The following is a 27202-nucleotide window of genomic DNA, read 5'->3' as shown; positions in this document are numbered from 1 at the left end:
TAGACGAAGCCGCTTCTTGATGAGTCGAATTATCTCGCACCGTCTTCTTTAGTATAAGTCTTTCGTTCCGATTTTAGGACAGTCCTTAGCTTTAGCTCATGGGAACCCGAGCAGTTAGCACACTTGACAGTCTCCGTCTGGCATGTGTCATGAGGGTGCGTACCGCCGAAGTGGATGTCTCACATAGCCCATTTTACCGTGGGATGTTAGGGATTCAGTTTCAAAGACTAATTTAACGCACTTCGAGCGGCCGAAACGATGAACATCCACAATGCGTGCCGTAAATTTGATCAGCGCGCCGAGATCGCTTTCGTTTATCTCGTGATCAACGTCCGTGATTACACCTGCTGTAGTCTTTTTGCCATGTGCAAGAAAGGAACGGACCGGCATGTTGCCAAGCGCACCAATTCCTTTCAGCTTGTCCACTGTAGCCTGGGATTTGACATCCACGGTGAGGACATTCTTCCAGGGATTAATTCTGAACTCGTCAACTTCACCAGGAACCAGCTGGTCGAAAAACTGGGTCGGGTGCTGTCTGTTTATACCATTCAGATTTGCCGTCGTCGTTGTTGGTACGAAGGCCACGGAAGAGATCATTGTATTATCAGCATTCTTCTTTTGTGACTCACTCGCTGTTGTTGTTCGGCGCAGTTTCCTTTTCAGGCGGCGCGACTGTACAGGCGTGTAGCTGCAGCCAGAGTCCATCTCAGTCACTGTGGAGTCATCCGCCGAGTTTGGAAGCTCCACGTCCGCGACGTTGAGGTGACCCGTCGAGTATGCCGCAGGCTGTCCGACGGTGGCGGGTGGGCGCAGGGGTCGTGCGCCCGCCATCCCGAAGGATGACGAGATCACAAATAGCTCACAGCTATAAAAAATCCAGAAAAGTGAAAGAGCGCTAGCTTCAGACGTTCGGAAACTTCCACTTTTTCTTCTTCCTCCAATATGGGTAACAAGTGGATCATGGTGGCCACTGACTACCTTGCCCGTTAATCCGAAGCAAAAGTATTGCCCAATGGTACTGCGGCAGAAGTTGACAAATTTTTTGTTGAGAAAATTCTCTTGCGACACGGCACCCCAGAAGAGCTTTGTAATTTAAAAAGCGCGAACAGGAAGACGCTGGACAAGGTAAAAGGAAGCCACAGTACAAGCGCTGACTCACAACTCAGCCTAAGCCTTTACTCCGAGGCCCAGATAAAAACAAATATGACGAAAACGAAGCAATCACACCAAACAACGCCTGGGTTCACCTGCTATACAAAAAGTCACTCAAAAAAGAAATCTCTTTGCTTGAAAGAGCAAAAGGAGTCTTGCTGACACACTTATTTTCCCTTGAAATAAAATATGCTTCAACTATCTCTCTCGTCAACTTTTCTTTGTGGCGATACAAAATCCTAACCTGGTCAAACATGGGAATACACTTCTTCTCCTTCTTCATTGTTTCACAGCAATGGCAATGTGAGACCAGAAATGTTTTGTCCTTGCCACTTTCCAAGTTGTTCCGGTGTTCCAGTAGTCTCATGGTAATACAGCGTCCTGTTTGTCCTATATAGCAGGCTCCACAAGAGAGTGGAAACCTGTACACAACACCAGTCTTGTATATAACCAATGGGTCTTTATGCTTCATCTCACATTCTTGCTTCTTCGATTCTCTTTCCCTTTGAATAGCCGGGCAAATCCTTTTCATCTTGAACGGGGCGGTCAATGCGACATTAACACCATACCTCTTGCCAAAGGTTTTGAGGCCATATGAAATTCTGTGCACATGCGGTACCACCGCAACCTTCCTCTTCTTCTCACCCATGCTGGGCAGGGATTTCTGTCTGAGCGTTCTTTTGAGGCTCTTCAGTAACCGGAAACTAGTTTCATTAATAGCCGACTCTCGATAACCGGCCTTAGCAATTCTTGTCAATTGCCTTTCAAAACGGCGATTACAAGGGGGAAATCATATAAGCCCCTTCTGGGTATACGTGACAATTTCTAAAGATGAGAAAGACCATTATTGCATAACATGCGGGGAGAGGGGCACTCTAGAACACGTAATTTGGGAATGTTTTGGCAGCCCGGGCACCGAGCAAAATATAGATAGAGAAGCCTTGGAGACCTTGCTGCGGAGCGAGAACCACGCTCAACAGCAACAAGCCGTCCGCCTTGCGGCGGAGGCCGTAAAGCAACAATGTGTCTTCAATAGACCTTAGTTTGCGAGGCTCCTGAGTAGGGCTCCCTTAGTCCTGCTTGCCAGGGGGTGCAAAAAGGAGTCTCATTTCGGTGGAAATAAAACGTTTTGATGATGATGATGAACGGCGTTTACGGCAGAGTTGGATTACAGTCACGCAAGTCATCGACGAACAATTGTATACCATCCCCAGACCAATGGCCTTATGGAGCGCCTAAACAAAACGATCGTGGACATGATCGCCATGTATGTCGACGCTGAACACAAGACCTGGGAGGCCATCTTGCCGTACGTGATCTCCGCGTATAACACGGCAGTCCAGGAGACGACCAGAGCGATCCCGTTCAAGCTTGTGTACGGCAGGGAGCCCACGACGACGCTCGACGCAATGCTGCCGCTCGTAACCAACGAGGAAAACTTTGACGTCGCCGGCTACCTGCAGCGTGCAGAGGAAGCCCGACGACTCACACGGCTGCGTATTAAAGACCAACAGTGCACAGACACCCGACGATACAACTTACGACGACGCCACGCAGAGTACAATCCAGGAGACCAAATGTGGGTTTGGACACCAATTCGCCCCCGTGGACTAAGTGAAAAGCTGTGCGTCGATACTTTGGGCCATACAAAATCCTTCGCCGCGTCGGACCACTGGACTATGAAGTCATTCCCGACGGAACGTCAGCATCATAACGGCGACGCGCGCGCCCAGAAATCGTACATGTTGTTCGTCTGAAGCCTTATTACGCGCGTTAAAGAATTCGCGGTGTTTAAACTTTGTAATATTTCTATTTAGGTTGCTTTGTTTATTTTGGAACATCGAAGCGATGTTTTTTAAGGGGGGAGTAGTGCCGTGAAACCTTCAAAACTGTATTTGTTGTTTTTTAACAGCCGCCGGCATGCGGCCTTATCGCTGTGGTTCTGGCATGCGTAACAATTTTGTATCCCGTGTTTGTTCATGCTCGTGGTCGCGATACGACGCGTTATCATTTTCTTTGTCGCGAACGATGCGCCGAGATCTGTCTCAAAGATTCCGATCACTTGTGTATGTTTCTACAATGTTCCAGGTTGTGCTAGTAGCAGTTTGTGACGTTATCTAGATTGTTGTGAGCAGCCTTTAAATTGAGTGTTGACGAGTGTGACGGGCATTCTTTGTTCGACGATCGACGAGCGTGTTTGTTGCTATCGCCGCCGCCGAGTTGCTTAGTTCTTTTTCCGGCCCAAGTCAGCCCAATAAAATGTTAATTTCAGTACCATCAAGCCTGTGTCTTCTTTTGGTGTCTACGGCCTTGTCACCACTACGTGGCAGTGTAATACACAAACTTATCTCTGAATTTCTTGACAGGTACATCATTCTATCGAGTACTCAACGCGGTTTCAGAGAAGGTTTCTCCACCTCCACACAGTCAGCCGTTATCATACATAACTTCGCAGCTTCAATCAATTCAGGTAAACAAATCGATGCAATATTTATGAACTTCGCAAAAGCTTTTGATTAAGCTTCACGTAAAAGATTATTCTTTAAGTTAGATAAAATATTAGGAAACACGAAGCTCATCAATTGAATTTCTTGCTATCTTTCGAACAGAGAACAGTATGTTTCTTTCAAGGATCGCAGTTCTTCAAAGCTTTCAGGTGGCTCTGACTTGCCGAAAGGCTCTGTTATCGGACCTCTTTTATTTTTGCTTTTTATTCATGATATTACAAATAACAGTAATGTTAAGATTAACCTGTACTTCGACGACTGCCTCATCTATTCTGAAATTAACAGCGCTAAGGCTTAATTACTGCTTAATAAGGCATTTCAAAGAGCAGTGTCTTGGTTTGAAGAACTGCAAATGGAGGTTAATTTTGAGAAAACTGTATTTATAACAGTAACTCACAAAAAGAACCCTCTTCATTTCAGGTATTCCGCTCGGAATGTTTTTCTATCAGAAGTTGAGCACTTTAAGCACCTCTGTCTCTGGATTTCGAAGGATCTGAGCTGGAAAAAACATATTAAATATGTAACAAGTAATGCAAATCAAAAGCGTTCTTTTTTTTCTAAGACGAGCATTAAAACTATCCACACCAGTTGTTCGGTTGCTGGCCTATAAAACCATTATACTTCCAAGAATAGATTGCGCCTCTATTATCTGGTATCCCCATACTCAAAAACATATCCATCTGATTGAAAATTGGCAGAAAACGGCAGTTCGTTTTTTCTAAAAAGCTTTGGGCGCACCTCAATGACAACACTTTAGCAAAGGCTAAACTTCCTACCCTTATCAAAAACAACAAAGCACTGCGCCTCAAATGTTTATTTCAGGTAATAAAAGGTGAATATAAAGTACATGTTTCACATATAATTTTTTTTTCTACAGGATATGCCACAAGACAAAGACACTCCCTAACAATAGCTCCTGATTCCACTCGCAATACCTGTTTGAAATATTTTTCTTTCGAACGACTACTGCTGAATGGAATAAACTAGACAACGATACTGTTTCCCTGCCATCTGTAAATTTGTTTTGCTCCGCCTCAATCTGTAGCGTTTTAAAGCGAAAGCCTTGTTTTCCTCATCGTTGTCAGCAGGAGAGGGTGTCACACTTTCTAAGGAGATAAACCTTGTCTTCATCGGGAATCTAACCTTCATCCCTTGGATCCTCAGTCGAGCGCTTTACCAACTGCGCCGCTCCCCGGATGGTTCATCATAATTCACCTTGTCTACCGTGAGGATAGCGTGATTCCACGAGTGACAGGTACTGCGCATTAAATTTCCAGTAAACGAATTATAGAACACCGGTGAAGTTTGATGTATTCACAGGAATGCCAGTTGTGTTCGACAAGGGGTGCGCCATGTACCGTCACGAGTGGTCACGACGTCCCCAGGGCCGATTCATGCATAGACGAAACTGGTCCCGCCGGGCGTCGGATCAAGACGCTTCCTCGACAAGGGAAAGGCGCAGTATCTGTCACGCTTGCTCCGTGGACACCTGAACCGTGCAACATCAATGGCATTTTTAAATTGATTTACAGTATAGGAAAGGCGCAGTATCTGTCACAATTCTCAGTGGACACATGTACCACTCCGTGAAGGATGGGAGGACGGTGGAAGTGAAAGAGAAGGAGATAGAGGTGCTGTATTCGAGGGCTACGATCCATCGCGCTATAATGGCTTTCACCTTCTCGCACTTTAGTGGACCATAGTGAACTCTAGAATTTTTGTTATTATTACACTTAAAATATTTGCCATGACTTTTTTTTTGCCTTTTAATGAACATTGTATTCTTGTCTTTGTTGCCCATAATAATATGCATTAATGATGTATCCCACCCTGCTAAAATCCCTCATGGTATTGCAGTGTTTATAGCTAAATAAACAAAGATAAAGTCACCAGAATTGTGCGAAGCAGCAAAAAGAAGGGCATGAGAGAAGGCGAAACACTTAGTCATAAACAGCCTCGCCACGAGCAGGGCAACGTACAACCTTCCTTACCACTAACTAAACAAGGAAGAGGCCCTACAAATTGACATCATACTACGCAAAGCTTACAAAAAGCGCTAAGACTTACCAATGTTGACCGAAATATTAATGGCACTGGGTGTATCAAACAGCTTCGATGAACTACGAGAAGCGCAATGTAGAGGGCAAATAGACAACCTCACGAAAACAAGAACGGGAAGGCACCTGACACAGAAATTAGTTATATCCATAGCCACACAAAAAGACAAAGAACAGATTAAGGATCAAAACAGGAACAACATAGGGGTACGATCCATACCCAGACACGTGGACCCTATTATGCACTATGACAGAAGGCGAGCCACAGTCCGAGCGCTCCGCAGGTAATTCATCGACAATCCCAGCATATCTGTACATGAACGCAGCAAAGTATCGATACCAGCATCGTGATAAGGGATGAAATAAGCAGCGCAACGATAAAGAGCACATATAGGCAGATCGGTGTCTCTCTGGCAATGAAACAGAGACTGCAAACACGCCTGCTGGAATCGCCAATTGTATCCTAACATAACAGGGTACGTCGACCGAGCGGACTTTGGCCCTATTATCCTCAATCAGATATAGTGGAGGAAAGCTACCCGGCCAACAAAAAGGCTCTCCCAAATGGAGGCAGTTGATTGGCGCAGATTAAACCGGTACCTATTCACACTTACACAAATTACTCAAGATTTTCCTTACGCAATATGTAGACGAATGCCCGTGGTGTCACGGTAATCCGTCACTAGACCATGTCACATGGACCTGTTCAGAGGCTGCAGACTTAGATCCCATCTTAGAAAACCCGAGTCCGACGCAGTGGGAGCACTTGCTGGCCAGCAAAGAAGCGCAACGATTCCTTGCACGCCAAGCCACAATGGCCGCAGTGAAGTGCAGCATTCTATTCTGGACCCAGGATTGACCACGACACACAAGTGAACTCCATTTTAAATTTAAAAACGCCAATCCCCCCCCCCCACACACACACGCACACGTACACACACACACACACACACACACACACACGTACGCACGTACACACACAGACACATGCACACACACACAAGAAAAGAAGGAAAGAGCGCCACTTTCTCTCTTGTGTGTTTTGGCGCCTTTAAATTTAAAACCCAAGTGCTCTTTATTGAAAACGGTCACACAGACCTCACATATGTAGCTGCATCAGTGTAGAGCGGCGCTATGTACGAATAAAGTTTGCCAAGTGTGTGAAGAAGTAAACGCAGGTGTGCAATGTAGAAGAAGAATTGAGCGCCACCCACGTCATGCCCCACACGTGCGAAGAAGAACCGGGCGGCGAGCAGGCGAGGCACGCGGCTGAAGGTCAAACTGCAGCGTACACGAAACACCCCGCAGCTAGCCGCGTAATTCCGTCTCCTCAACGGTAGGGTCCCGCAACTTCTTTCTCGTCACTGGTTGCCTCTGAGCGGGTTAAACGGCGATTGTTGCCGAGAGGTGTGTCTGAACGCAACCTAACGGTAACATACACTCACTAAAGGCAGAAAATGATTACGGTGAAAATAATGAAATAGTGTTAGCGTTGTCATGCTGTTGTCTCGTGGCTGTGTTCACGGCTGGTTTTGTGTCTGTTAAGAAATAAAAACATCTCATGATGCAACCTAAAGGGGAACAACCCCCAGGAAAGATATTGGTAGCTTATGTTAATGTTGCAATTTGAAAACAAAATTTGAAAAAAAAGTTAAAAACAAGATTCTAACATATTGTTACGAAGCGGTAAGCCGATGAAGACAGGAGACAGAACATGACCGATGGCGATGGTAGATGACGTTTAATGAACGTTCGCGGGACTAGCGCGAGCGCTCCTGCCTGCGCCACTGCCCGCTTTTTCCTCCTTGTCGTCCGTAACATGACCCGGGGCCACCGAGCGATCGTCCCGATCGTGGACGAGGAAGTTTAGCGATGTTAATGATTTTATGGCATGATGATGGGCGTGTCTGGATGCTTGAAGAAGAAGAGGAGGAAGGAAGAATAGAACGGCTTGCCGGTACGATGTATGATATGCGTGGGTGATCCGCCTCCCTTGGAGCTGTCAACCATCCGTCACCAGAGTCCACGGGACCGGTGGCTCGAGGTCACGTCGGGCAGCTTGGGCGGGGGTTGCGTGTTCGTGTCCATCGGTTCCTTCGGGTCCTTCGGGTCTTTCGGGTCCTTCATCTCGGTTCTGATCGGTATGTCCTCCTTGTCTTCAGGTCCGGGCTGGGGGCTGGGCGGTGGTAGTTATTCAGGTCTGGGCTTGAAGGGCTGGGGCGAAGCTGCTCGGCGATGTCCCTGGGCCCTCGGTGATGGTCCCGGCTTGAAGATGGCCTCGATGCTCCAAGGCGAGGATGGGGATGTCGTAACCCGCACCTCCACCAAATGTTACGAAGCGGTAAGCCGATGAAGACAGGAGACAGAACATGACCGATGGCGATGGTAGATGACGTTTAATGAACGTTCGCGGGCCTAGCGCGAGCGCTCCTGCCCGCGCCACTGCCCGCTTTTTCCTCCTTGTCGTCCGTAACAATATATTTTATTCGCTAAGTGCTTAGGTAAATAATGTAAATCGAATGCGCCACTGAGGCTTTTTCTTCAGCATGGTATTTATTACATGCTTTTAAATTCAGCATACAGTAATATACATTATTTACAGAGTAATCAGCCTGTAGGCGAAAAGTCCAATTGGAACATACAACACAGCACCACACAACTAGAATACGACTTAGCAAAACTTCACTAAAACAGTGGCAATTAAAGACAACACATCAACAATGGCAGCCAGTCCGGTTGATAGTCATTATCTTCGTAAGTGTCTCTAAGCTGGTATACCATCTGGTTGAAATGAGTAGCGGGGGAGACTAGACGTTCAGCATTCCGATCCAACATTCGCGTTTTATACAGGCTGTGCAGTCCAAGGAGGAAAATTATGTCAAAGGGTTCGTGGTCATGTTCGGTGGTTATCAAGTAACGCACACTGTGGGAATTCAAAATAAAGTCTTTCTTCAATGTTCTTTGCAGAACGTCCCAAAATAATATTGCATCTTTGCAGGCAATAAAACAGTGTTCGATGGTTTCAGGTGTGTCACATAACCGGCAATTAACAGAAGAAACGAAAATATTTTTGTCTGAAGCCACACTTTAACAGGCAAAACCTCGGCATGAAGTTTAACGAAAAACGTTTTAGTAGAAGGCGAGATCGGCATTTTGCGCACCCCTTTAACACATCATGCCCCATATAATTAGAATATAGTGAACGATATAAGGGAGGCGGGAACAACATAGATATTGCCAGGGGGCGCTAGGAGCGAAAGACGTTGAAGTGGCTTCATACTTAACCAGCCAAAAGACGAGACACAGCAAAGAGGAGGACAGGACAAGGACAGCCTTGTCCTGTCCTTCTCTTTGCTGTGTCTCGTCTTTTGGCTGGTTAAGTATGAACCCATACCAACGTGCCCAGTCGTCAACCACGTTGAAGTGGCGCTCGGAGCTAAAGACGAAGTGAATTGGCTCCGCACTTGCAGGAGATACCTAGAAATCGGACCGTGGAATTCGGACCATGGGATGGCGGCGGACAGTGTCACGCTGCCACCCCGAACCAGCACCTTCGTTAATGTCAAACGCAATGCACTTCACGATGGTGACGCAATAGCCGAAACTAACCTCTCGTTACTGTTGACGCAGGGAGTCTGCGTGGCTCGCAGTTTGATCCATCTTAACTGTGGTCAGTCCAAGGTACTTGTTACCAATTTTTCGCACGAGTATCGACACCTTTTTCGGAACACTTCCATAGCTTTCGCGGAACGCATATCTGAAGTCTCCGAGTGCTTGTCCGCAGAAACCGTGCCACCACCCACATCCCTCGACAACCTCGATATTAGCTCAGAGCTATCGGTGAGCCAGCGTGAACAGCTGTTTTCATTGTTACTCGAATTCAGAGAGTGTTTTGCATCATCTTCAAAAGTGCATCAGACTCCCATTGCCAAGCACCACATCGTGACGTTCGATGATGTGCGCCCAATCCACCAGCACCTCTACCGCGTCTCTTCGACCGAGCGCACAAGTTAAACAAATGCTCGAAGATGATGTTATCCAGCCTTCAAATAGCCCATGGTCCTCCCCTGTCATTCTAGTTAAAAAGAAAGACGGCACGTTACGTTTTTGCGTCGATTACCGCAAGCTGAACGCCGTAACCAAGAAGGATGTTTACCCTTTGCAGCGGATTGACGACTCTCTCGACCGCATTCGGCGTGCGAAGTACTTTTCGTCCATCGATCTAAAACGTGGCTACTGGCAGATTGAGGTAGATGAGCGAGATCGTGAGAAGATGGCCTTTGTCACACCTGACGGCCTTAACAAATTTAAAGTTCTATACCTTTCGGACTTTGTTCCTCGCCGGCCACATTTCAGCGGATGATGGACACTGTCCTCGCCGGGCTTAAATGGCAGTGTTGCCTAGTCTACTTAGATGATGTGGTGGTCTGTCGCAGAATCTTTTGCACATCTTAAGCGCCTGCGGTCAGTACTCGAAGCCCTTCGATCCGCTAACTTGACACTTAAGCTACAGAAATGTCACTTTGGCTACCGAGAGCTTAAATTCCTCGGTCATGTCGTAAGCGCTGCCAGCGTGAAGCCCGACCCTGACAAGCTTACTGCTGTTGCGGAATTTCCGATTCCACGTGACAAGAAAGCTGTTCGCAGATTTCTCGGCTTGTGCAGTTATTACCGGCGTTTTATCGATAACTTCGCTGATCTTGCTGAACCGCTGACTCGGCTCACCCGGGGGACACCCCTTTTGTTTGGAGTCACGAGCAAGAAGCAGCTTTTGCCGAGCTGCGTCTCCGTCTCCAATCGCCGCCTGTTCTATCCCATTTCGATGAGCACGGTGAGACAGAAAACCACACGACGCCAGTAACATTGGCCTTGGGGCGGTTCTCGTGCAACGTCAAGAAGGTGTGGAACGAGTCGTCGCCTATGCCAGCCGTACTTTATCCCGCGCCGAGATGAACTATTCAACTACTGAGAAGGAATGCCTCGCCATTATTTGGGCTGCTGCAAAATTTCACCCCTACCTTTATGGTCGCCCATTTAAAGTGGTCACTGACCACCATTCCTTGTGTTGGCTGGCCGACCTGCGTGACCCATGCGGCCGCCTGGCACGATGGAGCCTTTGCCGACAGGAGTTCGACCTCACTATAGTCTACAAGTCCGGACATAAGCATGAAGATGCCGACGCGCTCTCTCGTGCGCCCCTCGAGCTCGCTTCACCACACACGGGTGGATCTGGCAGTTTTCTCGGGGCTGTTGATGCTTCAGAAATGTCTCATCAGCAGCGTGCTGATGCAGAGTTACGAGCCCTGATCGATTATTTAGAAGGTCAGCCAGCCACAATACCTAAGTGCTTTTCTCGGACCTTCTCAACTTTCTGCCTGAGAAGTGGTGTGCTCTATAAGCACAACTCTAGATCCGAGTCGAAAAGCTACCTCCTCGTGGTACCCGCAGCTCTGCGAGAGGAAATCCTTTCCGCGTGCCACGATAAACCAACTTCTGGCCACTTGAGCTATTCTCGCACACTTGCTAGAATACGACAGACATTCTACTGGCCCAATTTTGCCACTGTTGTTAAGTGCTATGTCAAGAGCTGTCGGCAATATCAGCGTCGGAAGGTTCCGCAATCAAAGCCTGCAGGCCTCCTCGTGCTAATAATACCACCACGCGCACCGTTTGATCAAGTCGGCATGGACCTTCTCGGTCCTTTCCCTCGATCCTCCGGTGGTAACCGCTGGATAATCATCGCCACAGACTATCTGACTCGATATGCCGAGAACAAAGCGTTACCTAGTGGTACAGCATCTGAAGTTGCCCATTTCTTTGTACACCAGATCATGCTGCGGCACGGTGCTCCGACCTGTATTATTACTGACAGAGGGACTGCCTTTACTTCACAAGTGATGAACGAAGTTTTTCATCTCAGCGGTACGGCGCATCGAAAAGCTACTGCTTACCATCCGCAGACAAACGGGCTGACGGAAATGCTTAATAAGAACATCGCGGACATGCTGGCGATGTATGTTGACGCCCAGCATAAGACTTGGGATGCTATCCTACCACATGTGACATTCGCGTACAATACGGCAGTCCAAGAGACGACACCCTTCACGCCGTTTCGCCTCGTTTACGGCAGGGAGGTTCGGACGATGCTGGACGCAATGCTCCCTTGCGAAACAGATAGCGAGCTTTCTACCAACGCCGAGCACTTTGCCCAAGATGCTGAGCAAACACGCCAACTAGCACGCGTCCACATCGCCCAGCAACAAGACAAGGATTCACGCCGGTACAACCTCCGCCACAAGCAAGCTTCCTACAACACCAGGGACCAGGTGTGGGTGTGGACTCCTGTTCGACGCCGTGGCCTATCAGAAAAGCTGATTTGCCGTTACTTCGGACCATATAAAATCTTGCGGCGCCTCAGTGACGTTAACTATGAGGTTCTCCCAGATGGCTCAGAGCAGAGAGGCCGTCGGCTACCTCGTCCAGAGACAGTTCATGTCTTACGCATGAAGCCGTATTTTTCGCGGTAACTGAAAAACGGCATCTGAAAACTTTTTTTCTTCGTTTACGTATGTCCACCTGTGTGCACGTGTGCCGTGTGCGTCACGCTTAAGGAGGGAGGAATGTCAGGGGGCGCTCGGAAAGAAAGACGAAGTGAATCGGCTCCGCACTTGCAGGAGGTACCTAAAATTCGGACCGTGGAATTTCGCCTGTACCGGCTCAGTTAAGCTAGCCCCAGTGACCAACATCGTGACAATATCAAATCTTGGTATAAATTTTTCCGTGAAACAGAGAATAAGTACTCATAAGAGAAGCGAACTGCCAGAAAACGCACTGAATCGCAAACTTCTTTCATAAAACCAAATAATAAGGGCCGATCGCTAAAATTGGAAGAGACCACTAAGTTTGGAAGAAGGTTCACTAGGTTAGTTTGCCGGGATTCTCTGGTAATTGGATGGGAGCTATTACGGAAAAAGAAGAAACGAGCAACTAACTGTCTGACATAGAGATGTGTCAAACCTAGTCAGCCAGCAGAAACAGGCCTGAATAAGTTATCGCACCGCATAGGCTCAAAATTGGCCGACCATATGAACGTCGCAAACGTTCGGTGAAAACTTTGGATTTAATTTCTCGCGCAATGGAGCACCTGTAAAACATAATAAAGTTTTGGAGCCAGAAACATGTTACATGCCTGTGCTCGGCCAAAAATTGATAGGCGGTGCGGAACAAAAGTCCGAGCATAGCTTTTGAGTGCTGTGACCCGCTCTTTCCGGTAACGCCCACTAAACTTGAATGCATGAAGGGGAACTCCAAGGTGTTTAGGGGGAACACGAGACCATTCAATTCCAGCATAATGAGTCGGCATTGCTCCCCATGAACCAAACCACAGACCCGAATTTTTAGACATTCATTTGAGCGCCAGATACAATGCCAAACTGCTCAATGGTAGTTATAATTTTGTCAATGCTGGGTTTGTCTGCGCAGAAAAATGCCAAATCGTCGGCGTACGCAAGCACTTTGACTTCATTACTGAAGGTAACATAACCACGGATACTGTGGTTTTGCAGTACACGTAAACAAAGTGGCTCTAGGTAGAGGGCAAAGAGTAGCGGTGACATACGACAGCCCTGCTTCACGGATGATCGAATTGGCACAGGCTCTGAAAGGTGACCGTTAACAATCAAGCTAGTGAAACAGTTGTCGTAACAAAGTTGCACCCCTTTAGTACAGTTGATCCAACATTTGCCCGCTCGAGAAGAGAAAATAGAAACGAATGCCGGACACGATCAAATGCCTTCGCAAGGTCAATCTGGAGTAGAGCAAGCTGCTCATAAGAGCCAGAGCAAGATTCGAGAATTGTACGTGCGGTATGTATGTTATTTTGTATGGAGCGTCCCCTCAAGCCACACGTCTGATCAGGGCCAATGAGAACCGTCATGGCACATTGTAAACGACTTGATAGTAAGTTCGCAAAAATTTTGTAGTTCATATTTGCCAACGCGATTGGCCTGTAGCCAACTACTGAGAGCAATTTTTCTTTATCCGTACTCTTTGGAATTAGGACTGTGTGATTCCTAGTAAACGACTGAGGAAGGACCCCCACATCAAAACTAAAGCTAAGATCTGCAGCGAGACAGGACTCAGCAAAGGTTTAAAAGTTTTCTAAAACTCGCACGATATGCCATCAGGGCCAGGTGTTTTAGAGAGGGGTAATTGGTCAATTGCGTGTTCTATTTCTTCCAACGTGAAAGGACCATTGATAAGAGCACAGTCTCCATCTGATAAAGGCGTTATAAGAGTTTTAATGCTAGCTAGTAGATTCGAATTAGAAGTAGCAGAAGCGTCACTGAAAAGTGTCGTGTCATAGCTCACAAACACAGAGATGATGTCACACGTTTTCGTTACTAGGGTGCCATTGGACATCATTCCCGGTATCAATTTGGCAGTAGCATTACGGTGCTCATCAAGTATAGCTTGTCGCTTAGGGGTTTCAGAGTGCAAAGCACGATTTGTACGATATCGAACTCGGGCACCCCTGTATCTTTCAGCGTCCTGTTCTGTAAGTCACACTTTACCCTAGTCATTTCGTCTAAATATACTCCAGGTGCCTCAAATTCTAATTCATAAAGGTTATACAAACTCTTATGCAATGTCCTCTCTTGAAATTTCCTGTAAAATGACCTAACAGACCCAATTTCAATAGCTATCGCTCGCACCTCCTGTTTAAACATCTCCCATGCAGCAAATATTGGCATGGCACCTGTCAAACACACTTGTAGCTGGGAGCGTATCCGAAAGGCAAACTCCTGATCATTTACAAGTGAAGAATTTAGCTTCCAAAGCTCCCATTGCCGCCTAAATTTTGAACAGTAAGTTCTTCCGAGCCGAGCAACCACTATACAATGATCTGAAAAGGAAACCGGTACAGTTTCACACAACAAATCACGGTAAATCAGCGTGGAAGAAACATAAATCTTGTCTAGGCGCGCGTGGGACCTCCACTGGATATGCGTGAATCGTGTAGTTGCATGACATGAGGCCCCTATATCAATGAGTCCTGAGTCATCTATAACACGCGACAACATTTCACCACTTCTGTCTCTGTGTACAATAGCCCAGCACGATCATTCAGGTAACATACACAATTAAAGTCTCTCATTAGCACAACATTCTTATCACAATTTAAGAGGTTACCAATGGCTTCAAACATATCAACACGCTCAGCTGCACTATTAAACGCATAAATATTGATAAGTCTCCATGGCTTCCCGTGGAGCGAAAAATCACAGCTTATTAGCCACCCATCAGAGTCAGTATAGTAAGATAACGCACAGTAAGGGAGAGCCTTTCGCAGAAACAAAAAGCAACCCGCCGAAAAACCAATAGCATGCGTCACAATAATATTGTAATCAGGCAAAAAGGGTCCTAGTGCCCTCTCTGTATTCTGCTTACTCTCAATCTTCGTTTCCTGGACGGCGACAAAATCCAGCCGCCTGCTGCTGAAAAGTCGACAAAGTTGCACCTGCTTCTGATGAGACCTAAGGCCTCTCACATTCAGCGTTGCAAACACTAGCTCCTCAGGGATCGCCATGGTGACCACACAAGTGCTAACTAGGCTTCCATTTGTCTCTCCGGAGACGGCGACGTCGACTCCGGACCTCCACCACGACTGCGGGAACGCGAACGTTGGCACTTCCCATTGTGTTTCGACGTTCGCCGGCGGCGGCGATGCTTCACGCTTACCAGATCATCTTCACTCGAGTCAGATGCGCATTTTCCCCGGCGCTTACGAAGATGCTCTTCCACAGGATGGATGGCCTCAGCTGCAGGTAGAGTGGCCTGACCTGCAAGCTCTTCCTCGGCGTTGACCTCTGTGGCTGGAGTAACCGGGGCGGTATCTTTGGCAGGATTAGAACAGGTGGCAGGCTCCCTGTCATGTGCCGGATTCGGCGTCTCATATCGAAGCAGCGTCTCACTTTCCTTGGAGTCACCTTGAGGAACAACCGTTATATTAGCTGTGGTAGCCGTGTCCACAGTAGCAGCTGAAAGGACACCAGCCGCGTCAAGCACTTCTGTGGCGTCCATAATATGCTCTTGTAGAGCGTCGTCCGGTGGTCGCACACGGTGCCGCAGCTTGTCCGCATAGGTAACGACGCACTCTTCTGCGGTGTGACCGAAGCGCCGGCAGTCGTCACAACGCGGCGTACGGCAGTGCCTACGAATGTGGCCAACACGGTTGCATCGGAGGCATAGCGGTGGCCTGCCTGGTATTAAAACAAGGCTCGGTATACCACAAATAGTCAGTACATGTGGGACGTCGCCAACGCCGACTCCTTCAGCAAGAGACACAACATCCCGGTTCAGCGTTCTCAAATCTTCCATTTCCGCCACTTTCCAATTTTCTGTCGAAATCGAAGTCACCTTCCCGTAGGCCTGTAGTGCCTCACGTATGAAGGCGTCTCGTTCGGGAAGCCACAGAAGCTTCAATTTCACCACTTTTGGTTCTGGGTCCACGACGACACAACGGCGGCCCTTAACAACGAGATCACCGCAAGCCACCAATTTCTCTTTCGATTGTGCCGATTTGCAGGTGACCATCCATACATGGGACATTTGAAATTGGCCAATTGAACTAATTTTCTTGAGGTCCACAACATTCCGAAGGGAGTCTCTGAAGTCTTGTGCCCGGTACGGGCGTCCGGCAAGGTCCGCATGCAAGAAAACGGAATCAGCGACCAGCTTACCAGTTCGGAGACGTGGCAAAACAATCCGGTATTCATTACTGCTGGCATTAGCCTGAGCAGTACCTCGGCCAGAGGCCGATTGAAGCCTTTGAGTGGAGAACATCGAGAAACGCAACCGCTTCAAATGCGCTCTTATTCATGTTTACACTATTTCCGCTATCTGTCGCCAGGTGACGCTGCTCAGAGGACCCTACCGTTGAGAGAACGGAATCACGCCAGCTAGCCCGCTTCAAAAGATTTGCTGCAGCCGGATTGAAGCCAAAGGAATCTGGGAAAGACTATTGTATCCCTTATCGTGTAAATGCACCACAACAATTCACATATAACTCCAGCTGCAGCTTTTTATATTCATATTCACTCAATATTTATGGAAGTCTTAGTTACTGTTGTAAGCGCAGGGTAAACGTCACAAGCAAAATTTTGTTACTCATCGGAAGCTTAGAGCATTCTCAGCATGTGCGTAACAGCATCTTATAATGTCACACAGCTTCCTCACAAATAAAATGGCTCCCAGAAAATTGGGCATGCTTTTTCTGCATATAATAACAAACTAGGCTCGTGAAAGCATGGGCTATTAAAATACTAAATCTTTATTTTAACCACCTGCGTTGCTATTATCTGCTGGTGAGGCTTCTTTGAATAAAGAAACTGGAAATTGGCGTTATCCTCGACAAAAGTGGCGCGTCGGAATTTCTTTGGCGTTTGCGAATGACGTCTTATTGTAGAAACATTTTCGCGTTTGTTAGTTTCTGCTCAACAGTGAAAGAACTAATTAAGTAACTGTCACTCTAGTAGGTGCAGTCTAACGGACCTTACCTGCTTGTGAATGCGATTAGGCGTAGTCTTAAGAGTAGCGCGGTAAAGTAAGAGGAACACAAGGGTCTCGTACTGTACTCGTTTCTCTGCTGTCTCATCGACGATGATCTTCCATTTCAGCCAGTGAGCCTGTAAACTACGTATTGCAGAGGACGCTTTATTTTTATATGAATTCTTACTTGTTTTACGCTTTATGCGAGAATTTGCACTTAACCTGCCCTTACAAAAAAAGATATTGAATTTCTGTTACGCACGTAATGTGTTTTTGATGAGTCATCAACCACTCAAAGGAGACTCAAGATTAGATGTGTTTTAACATCACATCCGCAGCAGAATTTCTTTTGAGATCACACAAGAAGTTTTGTGCTTGGAAAACGCGACAGTATTTTTGTGTAGGAGCTAATGTGGAAATACATTGACTTTCTCAAATGAGGAAAAGTATACCTCACTAAGTGAATATATATTCTTTCCTTGTTAACTGTAAACTTTCAGAGCCCTATGTTTTCATTTTTGTTTAGCATATGTAGGATGTTGCCTAAGAAACAACATTTATGTGTTTTAACATGAGATCCGCAACAGAGTCTCATTTGAGATTACGTAAGAAGTTTTGTGATTCGAAAACACAACAGTATTTTTGTATAGGAGCTAATGTGGAAATACATTGACTTTCTCAAATGAGGGAAAGTATACATCACTAAGCGAATGTATATTCTTTACTATGTTTTCATTTCTGTTTAGCATACACTGTAAAAACAAAAACAACTTTCTGGATATTTGTTTCATTCAAAACACGCTTACACCCTAAGTCTTGGGTGTTTGTGCCATTGCAAATCACTTCTTGCGTAGCGAAGGGGTGTTATGGTTGGACAATATGCTTTAGGGTGTTACGGGCAAGGATATTGTTGTGTACGCGAACCGACGCACTGCCACACCGCCTCCAACCAAACGGACGCACGGCCGCTCTATTTGCAATGCCTCCTTGCACCTGCGAGCAGGCGAGCAGGAGAGACAAGCGGGACTACCCCTGCCTGCGCCGACGACGACGCGCGGACGTAACCCGAGCCGTGCGTTGCCTCGGAACTGGACCGTCCTGGAACCATATGCGCGACCAGGGCCCGAGAAGCAATGCCTTCTTTACAGGCGATCGCGCTTCTCTCTTTCCTTCTCTTCCCTCTCTCCTAACGCACAATAAATTAGTCTCCACCCAGCAACCGAATCAAGAGGTTCCTCGCTCACGGGGCTCCGACGCCCCGAACATAACAGATATCACTTAACATGCGGGGGGTGGGGCTGCGTAACTTCGTAGCCTTTCATACACAAGTGGCGCTGCTGATATAACCCAACACCTTAATAAAGCACCACAAATAACGCTAAAATTAAAACTACACAAAAGTGGTTTCAAAAAATGAAACTGAAACTGAAACAAAATTTCACCGCCAGGAGGCCGCCGGTAGCTACCCACGCTCTTACTTTTCATAACAGTGGCTAGAATAGGGGCTAGAATCATTCTGCCACTGTACTTTTCATATTTCACAACATGGCCGTTAGCAAGGGGGGCTCCGTTTCGACCACGTTTCGGCTAATGATGAATGTGCTTCTTCGATTGTTTACCATCGGGAAATATGTTGCGTTTCGCGTGCATATCTGTTACAGAAGTGAGCACGCTTGTAAAGTGCCTTCTAGATGTGGTGTTTAACGCAAACGGGCATTTATCGTGTCGGCAAGTGCCCGTGTTTCTTTGTGCTTTGCTCAGGCGGAAGGACTGCTGCACCAGATCATGTTTGAGATGTTCAAAAGAAGAAGGCATGGACGATTTTTTTTCTGCGTGGCTAAGAGGTATATGCACCGACTACATTGCACTCGCGCTGAAATCGCACTGGTTGGATCGGTGCCGGTGATACGAAGGCGGACAGTGCACTGCACGACTGACGCGATCGCCTGTAAAGGTAAGCATATTCTTACGCACATTGCGCTTTGTGGGAACAGTGTCCTAACGGATTGCTGCATTCTGTGTCTTTTTGTGCCAGAACGCTCCGGAATGTGCTGAAATGAAAAAGTGGGAAAACGCGCTTGTTTTCACCTGGGGCCCGATCCTCGATATTCGCCTTCCCCTGGCGGCGCCATATTGTCTTTCTGATTGGCTCAGAAAAGAGTCACGTGCTTCAAACTTGTGGCGCGAAACCATCAGTTGAGGCAAGCACTTTTAGCGGTTACGTCAAAATGACGTAGCCGTGAAAATTGATTTCAACCGGAGCTATCCTTGTTGCCTGGATGACAAATACGAATGATTTTGGAGTGGAAGCAAAGTTACTGATGGTGGTTTGGAGAACACTTACGCTCGATTAACCAATGTGATGAAAATAATGGCATACTGGGAAGGAGCCGATGCTCAAATTTGATTGGCTGGAGCTATGTCACGTGAAACACGTGATACGCAAACATATTTAGATTACGTCAAATTGACGCGTCATGACGTAACTGATGTGCCGCCATTACCAAAAATGCTGACGTTTGGCCGCCATAATTTCGCCGAGTGGCGAGGTGCCCGAATTATGCTAATGAGACTATGGCGACAGGCAAGCTGATTTATGCAGCCGTTAGCCTACCGTAGTTTCTTAGCTTGTTATTAAAAGTAAAATGATAACTTTATATACACATTGTATGGCTTTTTAAACGGAATAGAAAGGCAAATTATGAGCGCGTATGAAATAAAGGACGTTTGAGACAATCTTTAATGGGGGCAGAAGCGTGCGGCCGCGTGACGGCGCTAACTGCTTTCTTATTTCAAACCCTTTCTTCCCATGGTAAGAAATTATTGGTCTGCGCGGTTATAATAACCCAGCAATGGCGGCGGCCATGGAGGGAGGTACGCTTACATAGAGGAAGGAAAGAACTTGTACGCTTACGAGTGGTCTTCGTGCCGTTCGTCGTCTGCAAGTAGTGATCGAGGATTTGCTGCAGCACAGCAATGCTGTCAAATTGTCTTGAAAGATAGCTCGTCAGTACAGTCAGATCTGAGGAGTGTAGTGTGGCGGCTTTGCAAGCTCCGAGGCGAGAATCGCCCTGCGCTCGGAGTGTTGAACTGTTGAGCTACTGGTGTTTCGGGTGGAATCGCCAGTGGTGAACGCCTCTGATGTAGGATGGCACGAAATGTATTCGTTCGGCCGAGCAACGAGCTCCTGGAATGTGTCGGGCTTCTCGATGGGTGTCGACCAGCAAGGCAACGCAGTCAATCAGCTGGAAATGCTGCAGCACGTCGAGCATCACAGAGGTAAGCGCAATAGGAAAACCTGCAAAGGTGACTGTTCATACAGCGTCATTCGCATTCAAGTTCTACACAGGCGGGAAATGACTGAAGATTAAAGGAATACTTACAGGACGCATGCGGTGAATCCGATATTTTTAATCAGCACTTTGCGTTGCTTTTAGCTGCCTATTTCTACGACGCATTATAATTTTCTTCAACTTCTCTACACTGCACAAACTAAAAAAAAATAAATAATAATAATAAAAAAAAAACTGAGTGTGCTCGTAGTTGTCAAGATTTCTTGGTTAATGGTTTCGACGACCGATAAGGAAAAACATGTGAAATCGCCTGATATAAGTCGTTCCTTTAGTTGCAAAATAGAAAAAGTTAACCTTCGCACTACAATTTCCGCCACCAACCCGTCTTTACCTGTTACGGAAATGGTTCACTTAGGTATAGGTTTTGCACTGACGATTTCTTGCATTCATAGATTGCACTTTACCGCAGCATAGCTTGCAGCTTTGATGATTTTGAATGTTCCTGTGCCATGCGTGTTTGATATTTTATTTGCATATAATTTAGGCACTAAACATTTGCAGGTGACCGTGTGGACCTTGTGCAGCCGTTGCAGCACTTCCGATCCGAGTCATCATGTGGGCGAGAAGTCCTGGGGCCATATTCAACATCATTAACCTCTCTGCTAGGCTTGTATAATCTGGGAGGCCACGCCTTGTCCCTGGACGGCCACATCAGATGTGAAGTGCTATGCAGTTGGACAGCTCTTTTTGAAGATCGTTACAGCTTGTAGTGGGTGCAGATCACATGACATTGACGCCACCTGCAAATGGTAATCGCAGCAGGAACATCAACAAGTACAAGGAAGAGGACGTGCAACATTTATATTAACTCGGACAGGAACAACTTGATCACCTGCACTTGAGATTTTCACTCGCTGTCATGATTTTGATATATGCCACAAGTGATCAATGTGCACATTCTTACTGCTTCATGTTCGATAGCATACTGCTGAAAAGCCGTCCAAGTCTTAATTTTTTCTGTGGTTTTGAGATATAACCATCTCTTTGGTGTACATTTTGTTGATAGCATGTGCAAGAACCAAGTTCAGCTTTGGGGTGGCGCAGTGGTTACAGCGCTCGACTATTGTTGCCAAAGACGCGGGATCGAATCCCGGCCTCGGCGGCCGCTTTTCAATGGAGGCGAAAAGCAAGGCGCCCGTGTGCTGTGCGACGTTAGTGCGATGTTAGAACCCCAGGTGATCGAAATTTCCGGAGCCCTCCACTACGGCGTCTCTCATAGTCTGAGTCGCTTTGGGACGTTAAACCCCACAAACCAAACCAAACCTTTCCTTGGTGCTATAATTTTTTGTCTACCATCTGTAGACATACTGAGTGTATTCTTCTACAAGTGCTGTGGCCCTTGCTGAGAGCTGTCATTCTTTGTTGTATACTTTGCTTTTTTGTGTTCTGCTTAAACTCAGTGTGTATTTTATTAAGTGCTTCATGTCAATGAAACACAGGAAGGTACAAAAACGTTCTCCTTCTACCTCCAGAAGTGCCATTCTGAGTAGGACGTGCGTGCACCAATAGTTCACAATTCACTTTGGTGTTTGTGGCAAGCAGGCAGTCTGTGATGTACTACTTCAGTGAGAATAGTTGACATACGTGCACCCTGGTGGATGTGTCTGCAGTCGTTTACCATAGCAGAGTCCATTTCGTTACATCTATCTTGTGTGCTACTAGGGTGAAACGTAAGGTGCCCACTGTATTTTTCCACAAACTGCAGAGTGAAGCGAGCTGTGCTTCTTTGTATTTGGTTGCCTTTATGCTTGTTTTCTATTGCTTTCTTCATATGCTGAATGTAGATGAACAGCAATCAACTAGTTTTCCCAAGGATAATTTGTGCATCTATTTGGTGGTCATTGTCTTTCATTGTTGTATGCACGGAAAATGAGGCCCCCGCCAACTTGTCAACCCAATTTGGCAATTTTAGATTCCACTTTTGCAAAATTTGCCAGTTTCATTTTGCACTGCAATTACTGATGCTTTGTAGTAATGTTAATCAAGATCCCAGATAACCTGTTTAACCTCTGCATCATTTGTGTGGCTCGGCTATCAATGAACATTTTTGTATTCTTCAGTTTTTTCACAAAGGCAACTATTGACTTCTCTGTTTTGTAACTAGGTGATATTGATGTGCATGTGCACCCACTGGCAAAAGTTCTTGAAGGTGGCTTCGCAGAGGAAAGAATGCATTCATTTGTGCACGGGATAAATTGCTTGACATTTCATGTTTCACTATATAACCCATAGTCACAATAATGATGCGCAAGTGTAGGAATGAAATAAAAACTTTTTGATAAGATTGTCCTTCATAAATTTTTGACTGCAGCTCTACAAAATACTTTGCTCCTTTTGTGCATTGCTACATATCTTGTTCCATAAAATATCTCCCTCCATGATAGTGTTGTGTGTAGTCCTTCCATACCCCTATTATGAGGCTGCTATCTGGGCCAGTTGCTTCTTGACACATTCTTGCTGCTGCCACATGCCCTCCGGCACTCACATATGTTAAAAGAGGGTTGGTAAAGCTCACATATTCATGCTCTAAGCCACTGGAGCATGGCTTCATCACTCGAGATGTTTATCGAATGATTGCAGCTGTGTATAACTGCTTCATTATTTTTTTTTCTGTTAGTTGCCTTATCTTCATTGTTCTTTGTGAGCTTTAAATTGAGAATTTTAAGGAAGGGGCATAAATTTTATGCCAATCACTTTCATTTCATTTATGTAGAAGCACTTTCAAGGAAACTTGTGTTTCATCATCACTTTTCAACATTTTGTACCATTGTGCTAGTACTGAGTTGTATATCTTTTTGCTCTCATAAGTGACAGCTGCACTAGTTTCACTTACACCTATCCTATTGTCACATGTGTTTTCTACGTTATCTAGTATCCCTATGCTTTCCTATTATATCAGCTTCAGCAATCCTCTCTGCATTTAACCCTCAGAATGTGTTCCATATTTTGCACGTCTGCTATGTGTACAGCCTAAATTGAACACCACAATATATTCTTAAGATTGCATTCAAAAGGTAACTTACTGAAGGTACAATCCTATTGAACACAGTAGACGTCATACTATCCATAAGTGAGCCATTCTTTTTCATGATGTATTGAAGAATTTGTGAACAAAGCGATTTCATTTTATCTTGACCACATTCATCTGTTGTTTCTGTGGTACAGCCTCTGCCACAGCTGCATCTATAACTTGGCTGTTGGCACTGTGGTCAAATGTCTTGTGAGCCAGCAGAGCCTAATGTAGCGTAGATGTTCAGCTATTGGCTTCTTGCTTTTTTTTTTTTGATGCAGCAACATTAAAGCCTCTTTTCTGCACAAAACGCGACGTTGTGAGTGAAAAATCTTGGGCACATTTCAGACAGGTGGCATGGCCGAGTACTCAATGTGATGTCTCTGGCTTCACCTTTGAGATGAATGTGTGAGGTGATAAACCTTGCAGGATCTTTGGGTAATAAGACAGGCAACCCTTAGGCCATGGAACCGCATCTGTACAGCTTGGTTAGAGTGGGCTTTATAGGTATCCAGACAAGTGGTCTTCCACATAATTGGATAACTTACAGGTATACCCTAACGATATGTATCATAGAATAAATACTAGGTGTTAGCAGTAGCAAAGTCGATTCACACGAATGAGAGTCTGCAGACAGGAGCCATAAAAGCTGTTGTGTCATAGCGGTAAATGCTGAGCTTGCGTGTCCCCACAATTGTTTTTAGAGCATGAAGTTTTCAAGTGCTGTGCTGGTTTGCCTGATAGCCGTCACATTGAGTGACTTGCTGAAATAATGCTTAAGGCTTGTCTTCCTGAGACAAACATTTCTGCTTTTTGGTAGACTGCATAAAGGGAACATTCTAGGTGTGGCAGGCATTTATGTACAGATAAAATCATTCTTACACATACTATAACTACCTTTGCCCTGTCCATAACAGAATCAGGGAATACTTGCTCTGTCCCAGGTGCCGACTACCATTTAAATGACGTTGAGTTCCATAATCTTTGATACTGGTAATACTGCGGAACGCATAGCATCCCTTGACTGTAGTTGCAGCCTAGTGGTTTGAGCATTTGGGGACCAATCCTCAGTGGTGTTGGGTACTCATTGGTAAAACAGTGGGTGCTTGCTTTGCTGGTGTTGGGGTTATCTTGGGCCAAACACTTGGAGAATGGGTTTTTGACCCTATCTTGTGTTCCCTTGCTTTGTATAACTAATTTCTCTTCTTTGGTCTCCAAGGCCGTGCCACCTTTCAGATATGGCGATGAGCTGTATAACAATACTGTAATTACTTGAATGTGTGACAGCCTTTCATTTTAGGCTGTGTATTGTAGAGTGTGCAGTGCTGTAAATAAATTTTGTATTGTTTTGTATATTGTAATTTTCAGTTTTCTTATAAGCAAGGCTTCATGTCAGGTGCATGTAAAAAAAAATGCCAAAAAGTACCGAAAGCAAATGATACACCAATTGTTAGTCAACGACGAGCTGTTTAAAGCTACAGATAATGTGTTACATGAGTAGCAGGTCTCTTAAAGTGTGCATGTTTTGCCAAAATAAAGGACAGAAGCTATACTGCAACCTGTTGGAAAAACCATGCATACAAGACACACTAGCTGCAAATCATACGCTCATTTAAACAAGCCATCACATTTAGTTTTCCAATGATATGCAATCAGAATATCGAAAAAGTAAATTCCATGCTTTATTCCCATATTTATGCCCGTATTCAGGTGAGGTTCATTTGAGCATGTTTTTGAGTCAGAGTGTAGAGAGTGGATGTTAGACAGTTGTACGTTGGACATTATGCATTGCTGGAAGAGCACACAGGGGATGGCAAAGCCAATACAAATCATACAGTATTATCACCTGGCATTAATGAACCTTTGCCAAAAAATCCAGAACACCACCCGATTCCGTTGCTGTCTCTCCTAAAAATAATGTACTGCAGGCCACATCAGCCTTGCAATTCATGCCTCTTTTTGTCTAATATTGTCCCTGTGCATGCTTCTGTTTTTCTTTTTTGTTGCTGTTACTTTTTACTTACGGTGTCCTTAAAGTCACGCTTGTTTTCCCCTTTGGCTCCCTTGCTTCACTCAGAGACAGGTTCGGGCTTTGTGTAGCATGTGCACTGGTTAATGTGTGCATGAATGCTACATTCAATGACAATTTCTTCAAGAAAATGGTTTTCATACTGCATCTAGCTCATTGTAATTAAGCATCATATATCATATTCACTCTTCATGTCTGTTCCTTCACTTCCTGACCGTCAAATAGTATATGTGAAGGCATTTCCCTAGCCGACCTCTTCACCCTTTTCTCTCCTCTGAAGAATCTTGTTGCACTGAAAGAAAGTGCCAGATGCTATTGCAAGTGCAAAACTGGTAAACAGTAGCAAAGGAACTAGGCTGTACCTGACAAATTTTGTTTCACTTGTGACATTGTGGTGTGATGTGTACCTGCATCAGACGAACAGTGTTGCTACTTTTATAAAATGTTTTTATGCAACATGCTCAGAAAGCAAGGAGAATATTTTTTTTATTTTAACGAGGTAATACATATCTGCATGCGGCGAAATGTGCATACAGCGTGCTATGTCTAATTCAGGGCACATTAAATGCCATCAGCGCGAAAGCTAACCTGTTGTTGCCAGTGGGCATCTGGCTACACTTTTTATTTCATTTTGATTGCTGCCAGAAAATCTTCTCTGCTTATTTTTGTGACGAAATTCGCGGTAACGTTTCCTGTGCGGCAGCGTGAAAACGTCCCAGCCGCGATGGCTCAATAATGATTATAGACGCTCGGCTCTCTGATCCGCAGTATGTGCGTTGCCCAGCCATGACGATCGCATTTCGATGTAATTAACGCGCTTAATGTGGTCCGACGTCAGCGCAGGCTAAGATCGCCAGATATATGGCCTAATCGAGCTCTCCACTATGCGTGTTTTCGCTACGCCGCTCCACCGGGCCGACATCCGCACGCTACGTCACTGAAGCCGACACGTAGCCGTAGCAGACTTGCTAACATATGATGGAAGCGGTGGGCTGCCGCAGGCAGTTTCCAACGACAGTGATACCTTGAGAAGGCCAGCATTGTCGTCGAACAGGTGTGTCTCTTCTCTAGTGGCAACTGCAGCCCGAAAATCTGCTGGGCACTTCCAATTCTCAGTATTCGTAAACAACTTCTTTATACCCACTAGCTGAGAAGTGAATGTGCAAAGCTCGATCCTGATACTCGCCGATTTCTCTGCGCGACTAAGTCCATAAATGAAACTTACGCACAGCTAGCCACATGCACTCATCTCAAGTAAGGCATCGCCCACACTTGACGACCGGCTGTTTGTGGGGTTTGCGTCGAGTACCGCCGTTCGTTCAGCCTAGCTGCTGCTGGACGTCCGACAGCGTACGTGTACTATGATGCACTGTGGTCGAAACGACCGTAACTAATAGTATAGTACAGCCGCAACGTATATGTAAGTATCTCACTATCTCAGCCTTGCCCTGCCGCGCGACGCGTATATGCAGCGTAAACACGGTTCTCACCGACCCTTCAGCTTCTCGGCATCGCAGCGTTGGCTTTTTTGTAATCGGCGCCAA

At 46.0% G+C, this 27202-nt stretch overlaps 1 protein-coding gene across 1 annotated transcript; it reads right to left on the bottom strand.

Moving 5' to 3' along the window:
• Window positions 1-4104: 4104 nt before the first annotated feature.
• LOC146206845 (uncharacterized) lies at window positions 4105-16561 on the bottom strand. Its single transcript, XM_084575798.1, has 2 exons — window positions 15691-16561; window positions 4105-4157 (listed from the first exon to the last, which is right to left on the bottom strand). The coding sequence occupies exons 1-2, from the start codon at window positions 16559-16561 to the stop codon at window positions 4105-4107; spliced, it is 924 nt and encodes a 307-aa protein (XP_084431924.1).
• Between the last annotated feature and the right edge of the window lie 10641 nt (window positions 16562-27202).

The sequence above is a fragment of the Amblyomma maculatum genome, chromosome 1 (assembly GCF_055883805.1).
Source record: "Amblyomma maculatum isolate TAMU_Amacu chromosome 1, ASM5588380v1, whole genome shotgun sequence".
Classification (NCBI taxonomy): domain Eukaryota; kingdom Metazoa; phylum Arthropoda; class Arachnida; order Ixodida; family Ixodidae; genus Amblyomma; species Amblyomma maculatum.
This window is presented reverse-complemented; position numbering and strand designations above follow the sequence as displayed.